This window comes from Podarcis vaucheri (genome assembly GCF_965113315.1).
Source record: "Podarcis vaucheri genome assembly, chromosome: 9".
Lineage (NCBI taxonomy): Eukaryota > Metazoa > Chordata > Lepidosauria > Squamata > Lacertidae > Podarcis > Podarcis vaucheri.
In genome coordinates, this window is record NC_138767.1 from 61298001 (window position 1) to 61321175 (window position 23175).

The 23175-nt window shown below is 39.7% G+C and overlaps 1 protein-coding gene across 5 annotated transcripts in view; it reads right to left on the minus strand.

The window, feature by feature from the left end:
- The window catches only part of CORIN (corin, serine peptidase), a 104422-nt gene that overhangs the window by 63214 nt on the left and 18033 nt on the right, over nt 1-23175 (minus strand). For all 5 annotated transcript variants that reach the window (XM_082238081.1, XM_082238080.1, XM_082238083.1 and 2 more), the window contains exons 3-4: nt 20043-20480; nt 11775-11985 (exon numbers count right to left, since the gene is read on the minus strand). In XM_082238081.1, the coding sequence (XP_082094207.1) occupies nt 11775-11985; nt 20043-20480 (649 nt within the window). The remainder of the gene's footprint in view (nt 1-11774; nt 11986-20042; nt 20481-23175) is intronic.

Sequence of the window (23175 nt, forward strand, 5' to 3'; positions counted from 1 at the left end):
ATTTCCCATCTGGCAACCAATGCGGCCCTTTGGTTTCAGATAGTACATAGGTAGACGAGTCTAAAAAGCCCAGGACCCAATTTTTCACACCCCTCTAGAAACTATGGTGGCTCATTTACCAGAAGTAATGTATTTAGCGTTAACTCTGGAAGCGTATACTCGATTCTGACCAAACTAAGCTTCCTAGAGCAAAATATACATCAGGTGTTGGTTGCCAGATGTGAAATTTTTAGCCTACCCCTAAAGAAGGGCCAATCTCCGTTCCAAGCTCAGTAAGAAAATGAAGAAATAAATCTCACCTTCCTGTGCACTGCCTTCATTTCACAGTGAATGCTAAGCCAGATTGTAGCTTTGCATGAAGAAGCAGAAACGGGCTGCAGGTGAGGAGATTGTGGCCACTTTGTTTCTCCCATCTTTTTGCAGCTGTGCTGTGTTGAGCTAAGCCACAGTTTGACTTAACATGTCATCTGAATCTGGACTCGTGGTTTAGTATTATCAGGCAAACTATGAGCTCTTGGACTATTAGGAGAAAGCCAAGCCATGAGCCCAGGTTCGGAAAAACAAGAGGATAAGAGCTAAGACTGCAATCTCCTCTCTGGAAGCCTGCATGCTTGCTTGTTCACACTAAACTATGCATGCATGTAGTTTGGCTCTTAGAGGCTATTATAACCTTCCAACTTTTTCACCTGTAGTCCAGAGCACACATTATGGTCCCTAGAGAGATGCTGCCAAGAACAATCTTCCTGTAGCAACTAGCAAACAACTTCCACTGGGCATCTTACACTTGTAAGAATTCAACACGTCATGCCACATTATCAGTTTTACCAGTTCTGCTCCAGATTGTTGGTGGCTGCTGGGAAGTGTGAAAATTCATAATTAGGTGAAGGTGATTTGTGTGATACACAGCAGCACATGGCCGATATGTAAGGAAAGATATGTTGTATATTTCAGTTTGTTTTAGGCTAATGTTCAAAGGATAAGCTTCAAATGTGATAGGAGAGTATATTAACTCTAAAAAATGATTAAGTGAATAGATCCAGTCTAGATATAAAAATCCATTTGTAAGTGTCCAGTAAGCCAAAAATGTTAGAATTGTGTACTGATGTTTTTCCATACTACTATGGATTAGGAGTTCTCTATAAAAGAAAGAAGAAAGAAGAAAGGGACAAAAGAGAAGTAAGCACCTATTTGTCTTGCCTAGTTCCCTTCTGTGGCTTCCAGGACCTACCTCAGAGCTGCACATTACACATTGACAGGCTCCAAAATATTCTGAGGTCTTTGATTCTCCAAAAATAAAGCTCCCTCACAAACAGGAAAAGAGTTATTGAGTGACTTGTTCTGAAAAGGTGTTACTGGCTCAGATAACAGGGCTTTAACTGGCAGGACAGCATGCAGGCAGCAATGTGGATATATACTGATAGTTAGCTGCCCTTGTCAGTGGGAGAAGTTGCAAGTCATTTATTGTTGGTATTGCATCTGCTACTGGCAGAGACCTTTTACATAGTTCTGGAACGTTTCTGTCTTTCATCACATCACAAAATAGTGGTGAAAGATACTATTTTGGAATGTGAGGGCTCCCTTTCCAAGTATCAAGTAAGCTGCTGTCAGAGATTAGTACTAGGCAAGGCTCAAGATAAACCCATCATCTTTCTGATATGTGATAATTTCCCTAGTGTTGTGCATAGAGGGCATTTAATATTGTTACCGGCCACCTTCCCGGGGTCTCGGCACTTAACCAGAGTTTATGTTTCCTTTGGGGAAAATGAGGCACAGTGAAGAATATGGTTTATTTACACATATTTACAACCAAGTCTGGATGTAGAGAGGGTTCTGAGCAGTGCATCTTATGAGGGGCTTGCTCCCCACAGGAGCACAGCATAGGATTCAAAAGTAGCCAAAACACTATCTCTGTGTCTCCTCCACACAGCTTGTATGTTCCTCAGCCCTCATGGCCTCTAGCCCCACCCTTCTTTCTCCCAAAAACCCTTGCTAAAATTCAACTCAAGCCTCGTGCAAAAAGGACACTTTTTCCTGTGGTGACACCATGCCCCCTGTAACGCTGGCAACCTCACCTCCCCGCCCCCTTCTTGTCTGACACTGAATGTCCCGACGGTTCACCTTTTGTCACCTTTTGCCTCTGCTATCACCTGTTTTGTTTCTTGATGGCACCTCTCTCAGACAATCTCCTGAGGAAGCTGGCTTGACCTACTTTTTAAAGCCTTGCTAAATCCATTGATCAAACCCCACCTTTCCTAATATGCTAATTTCAGAAATAATGAGGAGAACCTGGCACCCAGAACTTTTAAGGGATCCTTGGCCCCCTGCAAACCCATAACAGTATTATATAAACAGGATTTCAATTAACTTGAGAAAGCAGTTAATTTAAAATATGCAAAACATACTTCTTTTTTAAAAAACAAAAAACTAATACTTCACAAATGGAATAATAATTACACAACAAACCTATTTCAAAAGGGGAGACTTTTTCCACTAATGCAGAAGACTAAATTGATAACAGTTCACTTGGTTCTCATAAAAATCAGTAGAGGCAAACACTTCTGTAAAAATAATATACATTTAAAAATAAAATAAAAACAGAAGGCCCTTCATTCATTCTGGGTGGTACAGAAGGACCTTTCAACTCCATAGATCAGAATACAAAAATTCCAATAAATGATCCAATAAAACTATGGTTTTCCACCATGTTGCTTTTAATGCACACAGTTAGAAACCCACTAATTACACTGAATATTAAAAATGTAAACAAATCCATGTGGCTCTTTTGTTGTATAAATTCATTCTTTGAGTGGGAAGCTGCACAACTGGAATTCATTTATTGGATTGGTGTGTTTTTTTCTTCTATATTTGAACAGGGATTCTGGATGGGTGGTCCTTTGTAGCTTTGTGACATTGCTTTGTTTTCCACTCCACTTTATCAACTGAGTTAATGTTTCAATGCTCACATCCACACAGTGATAAGTTTAGATTTTCTAAATGAAAACCTATGTGTGTAGAAGGAAGATTCAGCAAATTAGTTCAAGCATAACTATTATAAATCAGTCTCTTTTGCAGCAGTATGCTTACATGGGTTATACTAACAACATGATAATAATTTAGAAATGACTGGCTCATAAAAGGAGAAATTTATGGTACTTAGATAGATTGGCCAAGTTTATGGTCTGGAAGCAACCAAGAAAATGCTACTTCTATGCCATACCATTTACCACAACACTTGCCACAACTACATTTGGTCCTTTAAGCTCAGTAAAACAAATAAATATGAAGAAGTGATCAAATTTAATACAGGCCTATTTGTTCCCCCTGTCAACAATGATATTATGGATAAGCATCTACATCTTGATTAATCTTTATATACCAGATGTTAAAAATAAATGAGTGCTACCATTTATGTGTTTTTTTTAAAGCCATCATAGGACATAGGATAATGTAACACAGCATGAGTCCTTGTATTCCCTGACTAAATTTCTTTGGATCATGAGATAAAATCAGCTGTGATTTTAAAAATAAAATAAAAATCTGTGTGGCTTATCTTTTGCACATTTCAAAATGGAACCCATTAATGCAGGATATTTTCCCTGCCTGAAAATCAATTCCACAATGATAAAATTCCTATGAAACCCTCCTGTGGAATGCTACATAAAAAGGAGCTACCTGCCAGCATTGTTCTCTGAAATCAGTTTTCTTCCTGATCTATTCTAGACCATGATCCTGCCCCTGACAGTGTCATGTGGATGGAAGCACGAATGCACTAGATGTGTGAAAGATCACCTGAAGACTATTCAGGCAAGCACCATGTGCTGCTCAATCCAGACCCTGGGGATACTGCATTTATGCTAAAATACATAAAAAAAAGTTCTATCCTTCTTTGGCACCAATTGGCCGGCTATGCCCAGGAGAAAGGCCTCTGGTTTCTTCAAGAAAGTATATTTAAATACTTTTTTCAATTCATTATAGATCATCTCCCAGAAAGCCTTAATCCTTGGGCATGTCCACCAAAGGTGAAAGAATGTACCTTCAGTTTCTTTACATTTCCAACATTTGTTATTGGGCAAATGATAGATTTTTGCAAGCTTGACTGGGGTCATGTACCACCTGTATACCATTTTCATAATATTCTCTCTTAAGGCATTACATGCCGTAAACTTCATACCTGTGGTCCATAACTGTTCCCAGTCAGCCATCATTATATTATGTCCAACATCTTGTGCCCATTTAATCATAACAGATTTCACCGTTTCATCCTGAGTATTCCATTTCAACAGCAGATTGTACATCCTTGACAAAATCTTAGTTTTGGGTTCTAACAGTTCTGTTTCTAATTTTGATTTTTCCACCTGGAAACCAATTTTCTCCACATGAGCTTTCTCGAAAAATACCTCGGCCCTAATGATTTCCTGTCTATTAATTATGTGCATGCTGTCACATCCACAAGAGCAGCATGGAAATTATCTGTAAAAAGCCCACTGCGTACTCTGAAATAAGGGTGGCAAGTTCTTTCAGTTTTGGTTCTTTCAGTTTCTCGTTTTTCCAATCTTAAATTTGGTTCTCCACATTTCTGCAGAAATTTGCAAAATTTCTTTTGAAAAATTCTCATGAAAATTCTTAGCCATTTTGGTACACATTTCTCCTAATGGAATTTTATTATTTGTAACCCACCCACCATCTGCCCCAAAAACTCTGGGTGGCTAATATATGCATTTTTGTAAGAATGACCATGTTTCAGTTTTCATATGTTTCAGAAAGTACAAAATTGATAAATTTGACTTTAAATGCAAAGGGAATTGAATTTCTCCCCCATCCCTACTCTGGAATAGATGGGGATCAGGGAAGAGGAGAGGGAGTTACTATATTACCCGTTCTCTTTTCCACCACCTCACCCCAAAGTTCACTGCAGAGGAAGGAATACAGCTTACCTTTGATCAACTAGCCTCCCCTCAAATATCCACCAACAGAAAGTTCACTTCCCTTCTTCAGGGACAGTGGCGGTTGCAACATTGTGTAGCCTCAGTGTGCTGAGGTGGGGGGAGAGGGCATTCCGTCATCCACATAGCCTTGGCTGACTGTGGGCCTTTCAGGACAGCCTATTAAATGTTGTTTGAATTGGCCGATCATGGCATTTGGCGGGAGGAGCCAAGACCCTTTAAATGCCAGCCACGATAGATACGGTCCTCCAAGGCAAATCAGTTAGGGACAGGAGCCACATTAGGGAACGGTCCCTGCCTTTCTGAAGGTCCACTACTCATTCATAAGGATGACACCTACTTATCCAGATACCAGTTCACTGCAGTTCTCAGAAAAGCCATTATGGAATGCGGCCTCAAGGCTAGAAAATTTGCTTCGCATTCCTTCTGCATAGGCATAGCCACCACAGCCCTCCAGTCAGGCCTTCCACCAGCCCACATAAAATCACTGGGTTTCTGGCAATCATCCGCCTGAAAGTGCTATGTGCCCACTGGAATGGTTGAGATTACTGCTTCATGTTGATGTTTTTCTTCCAGGCACAGGCCACAAGCAAGTTTGGATCTGTGCAGCTTGTTCACAGAGAAGCCCCCCACCCCCACCCGCCGTTTCATTTCCATGAAACATGTACTTAAATCCTTTCTAGCAGAGCTTGTTTTTTTATAACATTTGCTCCCTAGTCCCTAATCAGTTGCAATACAAAATGGAAGATTTACTGGCCTGCATTATCTCATAAAAACATTTACACCAATCAGCAGTGATAACCTTGTAATCAAGGGGTCTATTTAAAGGCAGAATTGCCAGGTGCACTCTGCAGGAAATATGCATATCAGACTAGCTCATCCTGACCTCTCAAATATAGTTAATGTAGTTTGAAACACACCTGGCTGACTGAAGTTGGCCTCCCCCCGACCCCACAAAAAACACTTTTCACCTGCTGTGTCAAATGAAATGCATTGGTTTCTTAACTCCATTTAGTCAGAGCTATTCTTTCTACAGACACTTCCAGTGACTAGAATTATCAGTAAAATTAAATTTATTATTATTATTATTATTATTATTATTATTATTATTATTATTATTATTGAGCTTGCCCAGGCCCACTCATTTATTTCTGGAGACACACACCTAGATGCTCTTTTCCTCTTCTGTTTGACTATTCATGTTCCTCACCAACCCTGTAATAGGTGCTGGAACTCATGTTTCCTCTGTAACAATGGAGGAAAGGTGTTTTATGTGTCCTGACCAAACCTTTCTGCTTGTGATTTGGACAATAAAACTCCTGGAACATGTGCTTAATATCATGCTATAAAAACACTAAATGTTTCAGATTTCTAATGCCAAAAGAAATACTTAATTATAACAGAGAACACATTTTTACATTTAAAAAATCAAGATTAAATAATTGAACCAGATGTCAAAATTAGACTGTTTTTACACTTGACAATACATATGTTAATACTTGCCAATCATAATTAGTGTTCCACAAATTCCCTCATACCTTAAGAACAATAGTTTTCTTTTCACTCATCTCCTTGTCAGCTGCCCTTATCACTTAGCCCTCTGCTTTCTTACCACTCTTCATTTGACACATAACGAAATTCCCAGCTATTAAATTCTAGTAGCTATTAATAGCTATACCTTTGGTGTGGTTTCCTTCTGTCCCTTCAGCACTCATAGGTTTAGTACTTCACAGTACTAAGTGATATCAAGAGCTTTCTTTACTGTAAAAGTAATTCATTTACAGTGGTGCCTCGCAAGACGAAATTAATTCGTTCCGCAAGTTTTTTCTTCTTGCGAGTTTTTCGTCTTGCGAAGCACGGTTTCCCATAGGAATGCATTGAAAATCAATTAATGTGTTCCTAGGGAAACCGCCTTCAGACCAGGTCCGGGGACAGTCTGTCCCCAGACCTTTTCTGAAGGCTGGCGGGGGAAGAAGGAGTTCCCCGCAGGGCTCTCCAAGCTGCGGATAGCAGCCTGCTGCCCCGCACGAGGGGCGCTCTTTAGCAGAGCGCCCCTCGCGCGGGGCAGACATTCGCAGCTTGGGGAGCCCTGCAGGACTTCTCCGCAGGGCTCTGCAAGCTGCGGATAGGCGCAGCAGGCTGCTATCCGCAGCTTGGAGAGCCCTGCGGGGAAGTCCTGCAGGGCTCCCCAAGCTGCAGGTGTCTGCCCCGCGCGAAGGGCGCTCTGTTCTGAATGTTGGCGGTGGGGAGGAAAAACCCTCCTCCCACCGCAAGCCCCGGGAAGGCTGCGCGCCTTCTCCTCTGTTCCCGGACCTCCCACCACAAGCCTTCAGGACAGGTCTGGGAACAGAGGAGAAGGTGCGCTGCGTTTCCCCGCTGTCCCAGGAGATTTCCCTATGGGCTTTCGTCTTGCGAAGCAAGCCCATAGGGAAATTCGTCTTGCGAAGCCTCTAAAAATCGGAAAACCCTTTCGTCTTGCGGGTTTTTCGTTTAGCGAGGCATTCGTCTTGCGGGGTACCACTGTATTGAGCATACAATCCTATACATCATTGATGTTCTTCAACTACAACTCCTTTCATTTCTGCCAATGGGCCAGGATGGTTCAAGTTGGGATGGGAGTTAGAATCCAATAGCTTTAGGAGAGTCACAAGTTCTGTATCCCTGCCATGTATACTTATCTGGGATTAAGCTCCACTGAACTGGAGGTTCCTTCCAAGTGGGCATATCCTGATTGGTTACTCCTTCAGGGTTGAGCTTGGGTTCTGGTATCTCCCCAAATGAGGAGTCCCACCAGGCTGCCAGTACGGTGTCTAGACCGCCAGATACAACTCTCCCTCTAGACTTCTCTACTGGGGTACCCTGCATTTTGACCCTGAGTGGATGAGGCTCCATTCCCCACCCCAACACTTAGACTATGGATCCAACCCAATGTCTTTTTCCGCCAAAGTTATGACAATTGCTATGAAAAATGCAAAACGCCCAGATAGGCTCAATGGGTCCACAGGCAAATTCCTTCCTGGCCCTGAAGACAATGATCAATTAGCTCCACAGCAATGATTCGGGTAGGTAGCCGTGTTGGTCGAAATATATATAGAAAAATTATATGTGTCATACATGTGCGCTGCTCACCTACCTCCAGGCAGACCAGACATATGGGGTGAGTATGCTGCCCACTCCCAGTGCGTCCAGCCTTTAAAGGGTCCTGTCTCCTCCCTTCAAAGGCCATGATCGGCCAATTCAAATAAAACTGAGCAGGCAATTCCAAGTGCCCCTGCAGCCAGCTGAAGCCAATGATGACATCAGCCAGCCATGTCGGTGATGGAATGCCCTCTCCCTGTGGCTCACCATGCTGTGTCGCTGTCCCCAAAGGAGGTAAGCAGTCTTTACTGAATACAATTACTAAATACAACAATTAAGTAATTGTCTAGTATAAAAAAACTGAAACCAAATATAATCAGACTCCAAATGTTTGGCAACTAGGTGAACATTTAGGTATTTTATGTCAAAAAATTGCAAGAGTATTTTAAGAAAAATATGGAATAAAATACCTTACTATCTCTTCATTTTGTTACAACGTAAGGTATAGGGATTGTGTAGATGAACAGTGACAGGAAGCCCCAAACATGCCTTTAAACAACTAAATGAATTAACCTCATAAAATGATGGGACATTGCTTTGGGCAAGTGGGGAAGGGTGACTTTGCTGGTATCTGCCACTTCTTTTTCATGTCTTGATGAGCACTCCCATACTGGAGTGGTGCAACAAAGAAGTGTTCAACTGCTAATGCACTAAAACAAAATACACACACAAAAATATAAATCACAAAAAGGCTTGGACATGGGAAACAATTTAAAGAAAAACAAAGCAATCATATTCCATGTAGGCAGACTATATATTTTTCCACAGCTGCCACATGGAGAGGGCATCATCACTTGGGTATAAAAAGGTAAAGGGACCCCTGACCATTAGGTCCAGTGATCAATCATGATTAGTGGGTCTCAGTACCACAGGAGCTAATGGTGGCATGGAGGGCTGTCAAATGTGGTTTTATATGATACACCTATGTACCGGTATTTGCCATCTTTAAGCAATCACCGACATTGCACAGATGAGCACTGCATATGATTTAGTGTGTAATCACATGGAAACATTATGTGTGAATCAATGCTAATCACTCTGTGAAGGAAGAGATTTCTTCACTCTGAACTGATTTCCACTCAGATATACCAGCACACCTGCAGCAACCAAAATTCACAACGTGGAAAACAATAATCATTAACATTTATTTATTTTAGCTTATTTAAATATAATTTTAATAGCCTTGAAATAAGAAAAGCAGCCAGCACCCTGATTTGGAAACCTGAAGGGGACTGCAGCCTAAATAGGGAATAAGGTTGACTGGAATTTGATGAATTAGGTTTGCTAGTGTGGTGCGGTAGATACATTGCTAGACTTCCTTAGAAAAACTTTCTGTCTATAGGTATGCATGAAGCTCATAAAAATAAAGCTTCATCCACACATCCATGTTCATCACTTGTTGACTGTAACATCAAGGTGGCCCAAAGAGTAACCAGAATCAATACCATTATTTGACTGTCTCTTTTTTCATTGCAGATCAAAGCCCCTTCAAAATCATGTATCCATCATCCTTTATTATGCAGCTCATCTCACTCTCTTGTCTGTAAAAACGATCGTGATTTTCTCCTCCTTTTCTCTTTGCACTGGATTCTTGCCTTCATCACATTCACTTAAATTTCTTTGTACTTCTAAATGCTTGAACCTCCTTGCTCCTTTTAATATTTCTTGTTTAATCTTTATACTCCTCCTAGAGCTGTATGTTCCTCTGGTACTAATCTCTTACTTAGATCAAAGATTACATCTGTTTTTCTCATGCCTCTGCCTATTTGCTTTGGCAGTAGTTTATCTCTGGAACTCATTGGCTCCAGAGTATCATTTGATTCAACCCTTCTGCTCTTTAACAAGTGCTTCAAATAATATCCATTTTCATGTAACTTTTCCAATTATAAAAATTTAGCAATCTATTTTTTCTTGCTGTCCCACCTTACCCACTCCTTCTTTCCTTTTCCACCTGCACCTATTTAGATTGCAAACCTGCATATGTGGCTCAAGGGGAGGCGAAAGGGGATATGTGCCCCAGGCGGAAGGTGAGAGGGGAAACAAACAGCACCCTGCCCTAATGACATTTACCAGAACCACAAAAAAAGTATTTCTCCCCTTTGTGTCCCAAGACACAAAGAAAAGAAGGCCTTCCTTCTCTCAGTGGTGGTGGTGGCAGGGAAACATGAATAGTCTTTCCCCTCTTCATCATCCCTTTGTCACTACCGCCACCAAGAAAAGGAAGCCTGCACAGGACAGAAGGGGAGAAAGAGTTTCCCCACTTAATGCTGTCCATCCTCGCAGGGCCAGCCTGGCTCAATAACCCATGAACCACAGGGCTGGCTTGGTGCACTCAAGTCCTGGTGGCATCCAATGGAACCAAAAGCCTAGGAAAGCTGGAACAACTTGAGCCTCCTTGCCTCTGTAGCAACCTCCTAGCACCAAGAGAGGAAGAGGTGGAGCCACCATCACCATGGCACAGCATGGAGCGGTAGCAGACAAAAGGGAGGTGCCCAGCAGCAGACTAAAGTGGGGGAGATCTGTGTCAGAAGCAGCCCAAGGATGCTGCAGAGGTGAGCCAAAGGAGGGAGAGAGGAGTTTCAGAGAACCATCTATGTGGTGGTGGGGGGGGGGTTGGCTGGTGTTGGCACACTCTACACATGGGCAAGGGCCATGCTGCACTTCCCCGCCTCCCCAAGATGACTCCCTGGCACTGGGAAGGAAAGGAAATTGGGGAGAGTAAGGTGTGGAGGCTAAGCCTCAGGACATGTGGGTGACCTCCTGGCTCCCATTCATCCTCCTGTGTTTCTCTCCCTTCGCTCCAGCAACTGTCCAGACTTCTGCCCCCTGTGGCAAAATGTATAGATCCAGGACTGTAAGCTTGCTAGTTCTGCTTAAGACTTGAGAAATAATAATCTTCAATATTATAATGTATCTTCTGGTGTCAACACAAAACACAGTATTTTTCAAGTGTTGTCCTTATTAAACAGAAAAGCACAATTATGTGAACATAACAAGAGTAGGGTTCCCCGTGCCTGGCCTCAAACAAGTCTGTCTTTATTGGCTACACGGATGGAAAACTTAACCTTCTTTTGCTGGAATACCTGTAAGGTATTCAGGGTGAAATAATGTGTGGAGTGGATGGCAGTGGCTGGCCCCACTGAAACCTCACCACAGAGCCTAAAAACCACATGCATGATCTAGGACTATAGAAACCACCAAATATTCAGCTGCAGGGCTACTGATGGGAGAAATGGAATGTATATCTTGCATAAAGCTGCTCAAAGTACAACACATCAGGCAAAAACTACCTCAGATAGGTAAGAATTCATTTACATTTAAGGTGAGCTGTATTTTCTAGGGAAGAGGAAAAATGCTTTCACAGGACATTTCAAAATGCTGCATATTGAATTATGCCACTAAATTAAATGTGGATTAAGATGCATCCAACTGGCACATAATCTATAACAAAACCATTCACAAGAGTTAATGTGTTCAAACTGTTATAAGAATACTATTTAGTTGTCCCTGAGTAATACATTGCAGCTTGTTCCTTTGAGCTCTTTTAGCTTGGCAAAAATCTGTTGGAGACTGTCATCCACAGCTAAATTATTTCAATAAAACAGGCCATATGGTTTAACTCTAGGCTGCACTGCCATGATTCAATATTTGGTTGTAGTTAGTTCTAATCACCCCATTTTAGTTCCCAAATACCTGTCATCACCATCACTGATGCACTCAGGAAGAGCAAGGCTACAGCCGAACAGCATGATGTGTTGATAGCAGCTGAGGCGGTTGAGATAACCAAAGAACTTGAGAAACTTTTCCATTTCAATGCTTTTGACAATGGAAAGGACTGGTGTTAAAGTGGTGTGGTTATATGGCAGCATTTGGCACTGGCTGTAGGTGATACTTATGCAGGAACCTGTGAATCAAGAACATATGCGGGGGATGAACAACATTATTATACTACAAAGCAAAAATTGGCTGAATAGTTGAAATAAATACTGTATGTGACATTTAGCTGCCTCTTCTGTTAGTACACTACTTTCTTGTTGTTTTTTTCACTTCAAGCCTCATTTACATTTCCTTCTTTCTGATATACTGTTGCCCACTCTACACCCTGCCAACACCCGTTTTGCCCCTGGGCACATGGAGCAACATCCCTCCTCTATTGTCTTCCCTTCAACAGCTGGCATTCAGGATTTTACTACATCCGAACATATAATGCCTAATAACCATTAATAAAGACTCTATGAATCTCTCCAAAATTCTTTTCAAGTCCTCAAGGCCACTGGACATCACCACATCATATGGCAGTGAATTCCATAAATTAAATATAATATGCATTGTGTGAAGTCATTTCATTTGTCTGTCCTGGTACATTAATTTCATTGGGAGAACTTGACTTCTAGTATTATAATTGAAAGAAAACATATATTCAGTTTTTCCACACTATGAAGAGTTTTATTACCTATTTTTTCCCCTTTGCCACCTTTTTTCTAAACTAAAAAGTTCCAAATGTTTTCTGCTTTTGTCAAAGGGAAAAAGCTCAAATCACTACTACATTATTTGAATGCTGTTCTCTACACCTTCTCTAGCACTATGCTTTCCCAGTTCACTAAATTCAGCCACACCATGGATTTACATAAAGGTATTATTATATATCAGCAGTTTTCTTTTCAATCCCTCTCTTTGTAATTCCAAATATGGGATTTTCCTTGTTTTCCAGCCTTCCAACCCTACTTACAACACAAGTAAGTGCCACTGAGTTAATGGGTGTATTGGATTGCAGCCTGCCTAAGCAGACTCAAAATTAACATTGGTTGGTCCTTTCTGCCTTCATTTTAGTTTATTCAGAGTATTTATTATTCTTTATAAGAATACAGAAATGTACAATATGCTACAGTAGTATAGAACTATAATTAATACTGTGCAATTCCCACAAAATATTATTCATAAATACAGTTTTAATATCCGGTAATTAATTACATCATTAACCATTTAAAGAGGAAAAAAGAACCTAGTAATAATCCTTCCCCAGCTCAATTATTTCATCTATACTTTGTACTCTTAAATTTTCCCCAACAAATAGTATGAATTCACTGAGTCTTGCACTTTACTGTTCCAAACACCTCAATTTTTCTATAATAAAACATTTTCTCATTGTCTACCCTCTCTCATTTTAACCAGATTTGTTAATTTTACCATATGCACCACATCCCAGGCTTTAGTTAAGCAAAGAGGTGGTACTTTTCTAGTTCTGAAATATTATGTTGATAGCAGCCATTTACAAATAAGTTGTCATATCTATATCTACTGGTATTCCATGCCCCTCACCGGGATATCCAGATAATATTATCATTAGATCTCTTGGGAAGTTGTAGCCCATTATATTTTTTTCCCCTGATAATTCTAAATTCCAAAATATCTAGGTCTTTGTACATGACCACATAATATGGAATATCCCCCCCCCCCCCGGTATTTTACATTTCCAATAATGATCTGTAGTTTCTGGGTATATTTTAATTAACCTAGCTGGTGTCATTTGCCAATGAAGTCCTTCCTTCATAATTCAGAAATTGATCTTATCTGTCAGAACTTGTCCGATTCACACTGTAATCTGATGCCTGGGAGAAAGTCCCACTGCAATTGATGAGCAGATATACAGAGGAGTGCACTGTTCACAGAATCTTAGGAGTTGGAAGACATCAAGGGTCATCTACTCCAACCCCCTGCAATGCAGGAATCTCGCTAAAGCATTCATGACAACCTCTGCTTAAAAACTTCCGAGGAAAGGAGTATTCACAACTCTTGTGGGAGCTGGTGTTAAATATCTTATTTACTTTGAGTACCTATCGACAGCATTTGTTTTCAGACTATGAAATTCTGCTTTCTTTTAGCATCTTCAATTCTTGTATTTGTACATATTTCTGACCTCTGTCTTACATGTGCCTCTGTAGGTCATGTCAAAAATTCATTGATAGCACAGTTCTATAAATGTCTACTCAGAAGTAAGGCCTGTTGGAATAAATGGGATTTACTCCCAGGTAAATAGTATAGCAGTACTGTCTTATTTTAATTAGAAGCATCTAACATTTCAGGGTTTAAACATATGTCATATGTTGTCATATGTTGCAGATCCTTGTCATATGTTGCAGATTGCTTTCAGGAGTTTTTCTTACGCAGCATGTATAAATTCTATTTATTTTTAAAGTGACAACTTAACTAAATTTTCCTTTCAGTGTTCCTTTCTTTTATCTTCCCTCTAATTTATGTCCAATTTCCACAACATATTACAGTCTCTTAATTAAATAAACAACTTATAATAACATCACTTAGCTTTTGCAGTTCCTTGCATTTTACAATGCAAGGGTTCCCCAATGCTATTCCTAACACATGGATACAATATTTATTGCAACATGTTTTGCCTCTATTAATATATTTAAACAACCAATTTCATACTATATGTTGCACATTTTTGCAATTAAATCTTTAGAGACCACCTCTTCCACTATAAGGCCCCACACTTTGGCAATTAAGATATTCTAGCAATGTGCTGTTCAAAATCTCTTGAGAGGTTAGAACAGCAGCTGGGAAGAACAGGGTTTTCCAATGCATAACCTGAGGCTCTACAACCACTACACATAGGAGATAAAGAATACTGTCTAAAGGACATTTGCCAGTCATGTCTAATTAACATCCAGAAATGCCATACTTGGTGCAAGCATACATTGCTCCAGCTCATTCTTGAAATACTGCATAAACATAAAACTGTGCACAGGATTATCTCCATTAGTTTTGATTCCATCCAATGACCTTGTAACCCCATTCTGCAGGCTACTGGGAGATACTTCTGTCTGAATAAGCTCTGGGGCTAACCCAATTTATTTTATATACTGATCAATAATGGAGTGGCAAAATCTTTGGAATAAATTACTTAAGTTTTATGTGGCATTACACACACAAGCACAATTTTCATTTCTTAAACTGAGCCATGTTGTACTGACCCTCATTGGAAACAATTGGGAATCCTCTGGTCTAGGATCTTCCAAAAATATTATTGGCCAGAAGCTAAGATGAACTGTACACATGCCTCATAGGGACAGAAGTATTACTTTCCAATAGTCATTCCTTCTTCACTTCAGAATTGTGAAAACAGCAATTCTGAAAGGGGAATGTCATCTATTCCCCTTTCAGTTTAGTCCTCACCAAACTATAGTTCTCAGGATTAGGTAAAGGAAAAGGTACCCCTGCCCATACGGGCCAGTCGTGACCGACTCTGGGGTTGCGTGCTCATCTCGCTTAAGAGGCCGGGAGCCAGCGCTGTCCGAAGACACTTCCGGGTCACGTGGCCAGCATGACGAAGCTGCTCTGGCAAGCCAGCACCAGCGCAGCGCACGGAAACGCCATTTACCTTCCCGCTATAAACCTATTTATCTACTTGCACGTAGGGGTGCTTTCGAACTGCTAGGTGGGCAGGAGCTGGGACTGAACGATGGGAGCTCACCCCGCCGCGGGGATTCGAACTGCCGACCATGCGATCGGCAAGTCCTAGGCACCCACAGCGCCACCTGCGTCCCAGATTATTATTAATCCACGTTTTCAGGATTATTGGGTAGCAAATAGCTAAACTGGTACAAAACCAGAATATATTTGTAGTATAGATGCAGCCAAAGAACTTCTCCAGACAATCTGTTTAGGGATTAGTCACCCTGATTTGCTTGCACACAGTGCTATATTTCTAGATTATAGGATATTGCATCATCAAATGGAGCTTTGGATGGGTTGTACCAAGTGCTATATTTTCTAGAAAAAGAGGTGCTGGAACTCACCATGAATGCTTCCCTTGATCTCTTATCATAGCAATGGCACTTACCTGAGAGGTGCCAGAACCAGGTTTTGACAAGTTCTGGCTGGGAAAAAGCCCCGCTTGCATAAAGCTTACTAAAGACTGTATCTGCTCTTTATTGAGCATTTGTTCTGATTGATTTGTGGGGTAGTTACATGACAATTAACATTCATCCTGATTTGCTTGTGGGGTGTTTGTGTCTTCCAATTTATTCATCTCACACTTCTCAATACACTTTCCCATCACTTTCCAATCTTCTTTAACTGTGCAATCCTAACGTTTCAGTATGCACATGAATCTGTCCTGCAGAAATACTAAGTTTAGAAGCCCCCTAAAAGTCTCTACAACCAACAATCCAGGTGTCTTCTGATTTGCAGTATCAAACAAACTATCAAATAATGTGTCACGTGACTAACATGCTGATAATGCAAAAATCAAACTAACACCACAACTTTTCACCAAACCACCACCTCCCTGATGTTATTTGAAAATACTTTTTTCACATATAAAATAAATTTTAAACCAACTTTTATATCACTAGTGTCAGCCTATCTTCCCCTTTGGTGTAAAATTATAGTAACAAAGAATGCCAGAACAGCACTTGGTACAACCCATCCAAAGCTCCGTTTGATTATGCGATATCCTATAATCACTTGAGATTATATTCATTTTAATTTATTTATAGCGTTTCTATGCTGCCTATGTATTCTATGGAAACACAATGATGATCTTTTCCCATGAGCAGATTTTTTTTAACATATAAACTGTGTGTCTCGTTAAAAAGGTGTGTGTTTACAAAAATACCAAAATATTTTTGAATGTGTATGCATTTCAGTTCCTCTGTTGGAATCGGAAACTATTTTCTTTCATATCATTTGCTTCTTTCTGGAAACACTTTTTCAGAACAAAGCATGACAGGCTGCTAGATCAGTTATGACAGCCAATAAGCTATATTATAAAATGAACACAAATGCACTCTCATATCATAGCCTCTAGTCCAGACATGGAGCAAAACCAATGCTGCCATTCCAACTGTAGAAGGACTTGTGATCCAATGGAAGTGTCCACTGTGCAGTACTGTGCCCTCTGAAAATCTTTTTCCAGCAATGTGGAAAGTGGCACAAAGGCTGCAAGAGAGGAAATTAGCAAAAACTGCCTCCCCTTCAGCTGGATTAGAAAACATTCTGCAAGAACAGCAGCAATGAATTTGCAAATATTTTCTTTCATGAGATGTAAAACTTACAATTGGTCTTTTAAAAATCAATTGGTTTTTTATATTTAAAAAACCAGTCATACACAACTCTCAGCAAATAAGAGTTTATACTCTATAGGCCATAATCTTTGTCAACAATTTTATAAGGCTGAATTAACTAAATTCCACTTAATTTATGTACTTAGTAAGCCGCTAAAAAAATAAAAATAAAACATTAAGGAAAGTGAAAGATTATAAGTAAACAGGTTGAACTACAGATGCAACACTATTGGCTCAAGACTTAAAGGAGCTCTTGTTCTTTACATGAAATTGCTTTTAATGGTACTTCTGTTGCACTTCAAGGGCTTTTTCATGCTGTCAAATTATTCCGGGCAATCATATATGTGGGTATAAAACTGTGTGGAAAAAATATCAGGATGCAGGAAATCAGTAGCCATCTCTGTCTTCACGGTTGCTGGAAAGTAACTGTCTGCAATCTCGGAAATGGCTACTGGCTCTACACAACCTTGTGCCTGCAATACACAATCTCAAGAAGGAATCTGACATTGTGAACCACCTCTAACCTCACTGAGTGTTTGGTAGCAGAGATGCACAATATGATGAGTTCAGGACATTGGGTAGAAATTTTTCTACATGCTTTAAAATAGTAAGGGAAGAACTTAATATGTGGATACTCTTTTTTATTATTTCTTACATTAGTCGCTTGACACAGAAGAGAAAGAATGACATGCTGGTATGGTTTGCGCAGTCTAGGTCAACAGCCCCATGCTCTGCGTGTGCCTATGGCTACTCTTCTTTCTTTGTCTTGGATAATTTATCCATCACAGTGTTCTGTTGCTCCAGAAGTGGTTTAGTCATGCTGGCCACATGACCCAGAAATCTGTCTGTAGACAAACGCAGGGTCCCTTGGCCTAAAAGCGGAGATAAGCGCCAGACCCCATAGTCTAATTTGACTGGAGTTAACCATCCACGGGTCCTTTACCTTTTACCTTACCTATGGCTACTCTTCTTCCTTTGCCTTAGTTAAATTATCTCGGAAGGTAATAGAGTATTACAGGTAGACTGCTGTAGTAAATGTTTGTGCTTGCTTTAATCTATAAACACACAAAGCACATGTTCCACAAATATTTCTATAACAGAGCTGTTCCCTAAGTTTACTATAGAAAAATGTTAACTTCACTCTAAAATTAGGTTTAGTCGGCCTCTGCCAGGGGCCAAGTTGTTTTTAAAAAACATTGTGTTTTTCAATTATACAGGAACAAGGTATAACTTAAGATGAAGGCACCAAAAGAGAACAACCCCATTGCAAAAATGAGGTATTGGACTGTTAGAGTTGCAGGGCCTGCCCTGTGGAACTCCTTGCCCCCCCAAAAAATTTTTTGGCAGGAATCCTTCCTGCTTTTTTTCAGATGTCTTTTAAAAACTGTATTGTTCTGACAGGCTGTTGGAAAGACATGCAGTTGAGAATGAAGCAAAGGAAGCTTTTTGTTTCTTCAATTTTGAAAGGTAATAAGAGATCACAGAGAATTGCTAGCAACTGCTTGGTAGTTATGTATGTATGTATGTATGTATGTATGTATGTATGTATGTATGTATGTATGCAACCATGCATGTATATGTAACACAATGGATATAGGGACGGAATATCAATTAACTTATGAGAAATTAAAATAAATCACTTAAAAGAAGAATATACCCCGCTCTGTGTACATGTTAGAACCAATAACTATCCCAGCCAGGCTAGCCCTACCTTTATAGACAGAGTGAGGCAACAACTGTTTTGAGCTGGCCCTGATCTCTTCAATGAGGACTGTGTCCATGCCAAGTCTCCTTTTAGTGCAAAGTTTCGAGGTCAAGTTGCAGAGCAACTCAGATTTTATCTACCTTTATCTGTTTTTGATCAGATATTTACATCATATTACATTTACATCTATAAAATTATTTTTATTAAGTTTGCAGTTCCTTACTTTCCCCGTTTTATTTGCAGGGTATATGTAGTGTAAGTAAAATGGTTGCTGATAAATAATTGTCATTCTAAGTAGACTACCTAGATGTACTAAAACTACGAAAGGTAAAACAAGGAATGACATTTTATTCAGTTTGATATTTTCAGTTCCAGTTTTCAGGGCATTTCAGAATGTCTATAAGCTGCCCTTAAATATATTCTCTCTCTCTCTATACACACACACACACACACACACAAAAAAAAAAAAAACTATGGAGGAAGTGCCCAAGACACATATAAAAGTAAAATCTTCACATTTGAGAAGAGATGCCCCCTGCAATACAGACTTCAATTCAACCAATTGTTCTTAAGTACCATTTAAATCAACAAGGCTTATAACCAGCTAGTTCTACTGAATACAAATGAGATTAAATGAGACTAATTTTCTTGGATTTTAGCTATTGACTACAGAATTATCAAGAGCCTTCCAACAAGGCAAGTCAACAAATGGACAATTTAAAAAAGTGAACAGGCTTATCACTTCAATATGATGTACTTAATGTACTTACCATGCTTGTTTAATGTATCTTGCTAAGCAGTGATCTGTACAGTATTTGCTTCTGATTAAAGAGCTTAGTCTGCCATACTCGCAGAGATCTTCAATAACCCATGTTCAGAACAATTATTTAGCCAGCTAAATAATGGTTCAACATTAAACAAGGTCCAGATAAGGACTTGTATGTCTGGAATTTCCAGACGCATGGCAACCCTTGTCGTATTGTGCAACAACTCTGGGCAAAAGTAACAAAAAAAGCTCAACAACTCCCCCCCCCCCCCAGATGAGAATTACCTGAACAAACTGATATTCCTTGGTAGCTATTGATTTAGAAGGATGCAAATTATAACACCACAAAATTATATTATATTTCTTGCATCATAATTAATTAAGGATCCATATTAATATAAACTTACTTTTTTTCAAATCCATTTGCTGCACAGTAGATGGACTGGTAGGTTTCAGGATAGAAAAAGATGAATTCTTGTCTATGATCTTTACAGATGTGTCTGTGGACTGTAGAGTTTCATCTCCTGTATTAGTTGATGACCAGGAGTTGTCTCCAGGAGTTTTGGTCAAAATCTTTTCACCTGTAGGACTAGTTTTCAGTGATGGGGTTTGCGAGGCAACCTGTGCAGCTCCCTTATGTATACTGAAGTTTTTATGTATTTGGTCAAGGTGAAATAATGGGTTTGTGGTCCAAGATGGTGGCTGTATTTTGTTCCCCATAGATTGAACGACATTTGAACGACCTTCAGTCATGTTTGGAAAAGGAGTATCAGGCATTTCAGTGTCACCATCAGGGTGAAGTAAGTCGCTTTCATTTGAATGTAAGCATTTTTTCCCCAACACACCTGAATGGAAGGAAAAATCATAGAACATAAACCAGAGAACCTGACAAAATTCACTGAACAAGAATGAACATCCCATACACTACCTACTGGAAGAGATCCTGTAGGTAGTTGGAAGCTATAGAATAGAAGGCAAGATAGGATAAGGGTTTTTTGTTTGTTTAATTCTAGGCATCAGTGTTCTGATTTTCTTTCCATTGTGTACACTGCCATCTGTATCTTTTAAAAGACACTTTGTAGCTCTATAGACAAATGTACTTCCCCCTTAATAAAATTTAAAATGAATATATGGGAAAATAATATCTGGGATACAGAAATGTCTGAGCATTTCACCAGACACAGAAGGGCAATTAAAGGCATAACAAACAGAAATGTGGAAACGGATTTCCAAGAAATGTGGACCCTTTCTTTAATTATGTTAATGACCAAAATCAAGACCTTGTTATATCAACTGCTCAATATTTTCAGTGGAGAGGTTACATTAAGCAATATGTTTGAACATTGTTTATATCTAGAGTCAATTGATAGAACAAACACCATTCAATGTACTGCTAGATAAGTGCTTAATGGTTCTTGTATTTGTTTTTGTTTAAAAACCAATAGAAATTGTTTTTTAAAAAACATTTAAAATGCCAGACAGACATTGTTTGCTATGTAGAGCATTATGCAGTTTAAAGTTCAAACCTATAAATGACTTATTTGGGTTTCCATTTTCATATTCTAAATTATTTTCTTTCTTTTTTTCAAAAAATAAAATTGACATTCTCTAAAACATCCCCTTATTCCGGGGTGGGGGTGAGGAGTGGTAAACCGTAGGGCAGTGCAAGTCATTCCCCAATTCAGTTCAGGTCTCAGTTTAGCAACTCTGCTCTGGTCCTTTTCTGACCCAGACCCTATTCAGGCCCTTAACTGAAATGGAGGCCTTGCACAGTCCTAATGTTTAAACAGGATTTAAAGCCCCAATTAAACAACTCAGTCAGCATCAGGGGATAAGGGAAGGAGGAGACATGCAGGCAGAGACTGTAACCTGTACTTTCTCCCTCTCCCTCCCTTGCCGCCTGATCACCCCCTTCTGACAGCTCAAGATCACTCTAGGGGGATTCAAACCAGGGGGATCTAGGACCACCTTGACCCAGTCCAGACAAATACTAGATCGGCATGAATCAGCATAAATTCCAAGATTTGTCTGGAGCAGATGTACAACCCTAGAAAACAGGGCCCTGTGTGATTCCTCTGGGGCAAGCAGGTTCTGTTTTTAACCCACAAATACTTTGCTTTGTCCTTATAAGTATCTACTATGCATATTATATGAAAATGTGTGATCAACATAAAAAATACAAATGGGGTTATGAGTATTTTAGTCTTTCTAGCTTCTCATCGACTTACAGCATATGTTTTATTTGTAAAGAAATTTCAACTGTACTGTATTGAGGATTTCTTAACTACGATCTCACCACAGCACACTACTTGGTCCCATGGTAATTATCTTTATTTCTAAAACTGTGTAATTTATTTCTAAAAGCATGAGCTATTAATTACTTGTTCATATGTATTTACTAAATTCTTCCTTTCTTTTTAATATTTCTTTTAATGTATGAGCCAACAAGACAGCCTACATAAAATAAATGTGTCAATGTGGGTAATAAAAGTAACAAAAGTATAAAGTTTTTTTAGTTGCAGAGCTCTCCTAACTACAGAAATCCAACATAAATTACTCCTATTACAAACTCTGTGTAGGAAGAATTTGATTTACACTACCTTTTCTGTTGCCTAAGTTCCATTGGGTTGCTAAATCACATGACTAAGCTGAAAGGTGTTGGAATAGGATTCTAATAATATTATTATTATTAATAATAATAATAATAATAATAATGTTTATGTATACCCCGCCCTCCCCAGCCAACTCATATCAGGCCCCCTGAACACCCCCTTCTTTGGGGACTTACACCCGTATAAGTTACATCAGCTTAAGTTCCACAGTCTGAGACAGGGTGCGAGACTTATGCCATCATAGACCCAGCTCAGCCCTGACTCAGCTGGGAAAGCCCAGCACATGTCAAATCAAAACTTCCTCATCCCAGTGAATCTTGGGTTTGGATTATTTTATTCCTAGAAATACACTTTGAATATCATGTTTCTGCTTTGTTAGCTTACTTGATCTTAATTCCCTTCAGTCTGTTCTCTGTATTTAAAGACTGATCCCTAGACTCAGTTATCAGGCAATACAGTAATGCCCACCAATCACAGAATCAGAGTTGGAAGGGACCACGAGGGTCATCCAGTCCAACCCCCGGTATTCAGGATTCTTTTGCTCATCTAAACAAATAAAAATGCAGAGGCTATAAAAATGTTTTATTACAAATCATCTCCTGAGGTCCAAACAGAGTAAGCAAAATGTTCTCCTGACGTTTGGCAGAGGTAATAGCGTGATCAAAATGTGCCATTCCCCCCCCCCATTCATGCTTATTTGAATGTGTGTGAGTTTTCCCACTAATTTCAATAGGATCAAAGGATTCTATTGAAGGGTCTTCTTTTATTTGTGTAGTATTTTTTCAGTCACTTAACGTGACTGCTTCCAATGTTTTAATAGTTCACTTGGCCAGAATTTATATTATTTATTTTACCTAAGTCAGAGGTAGTGTATGTCAGGCCCATAGGCCAAATGCAACTCTTCATTCCTCTCTATCTGTCCTTCAGA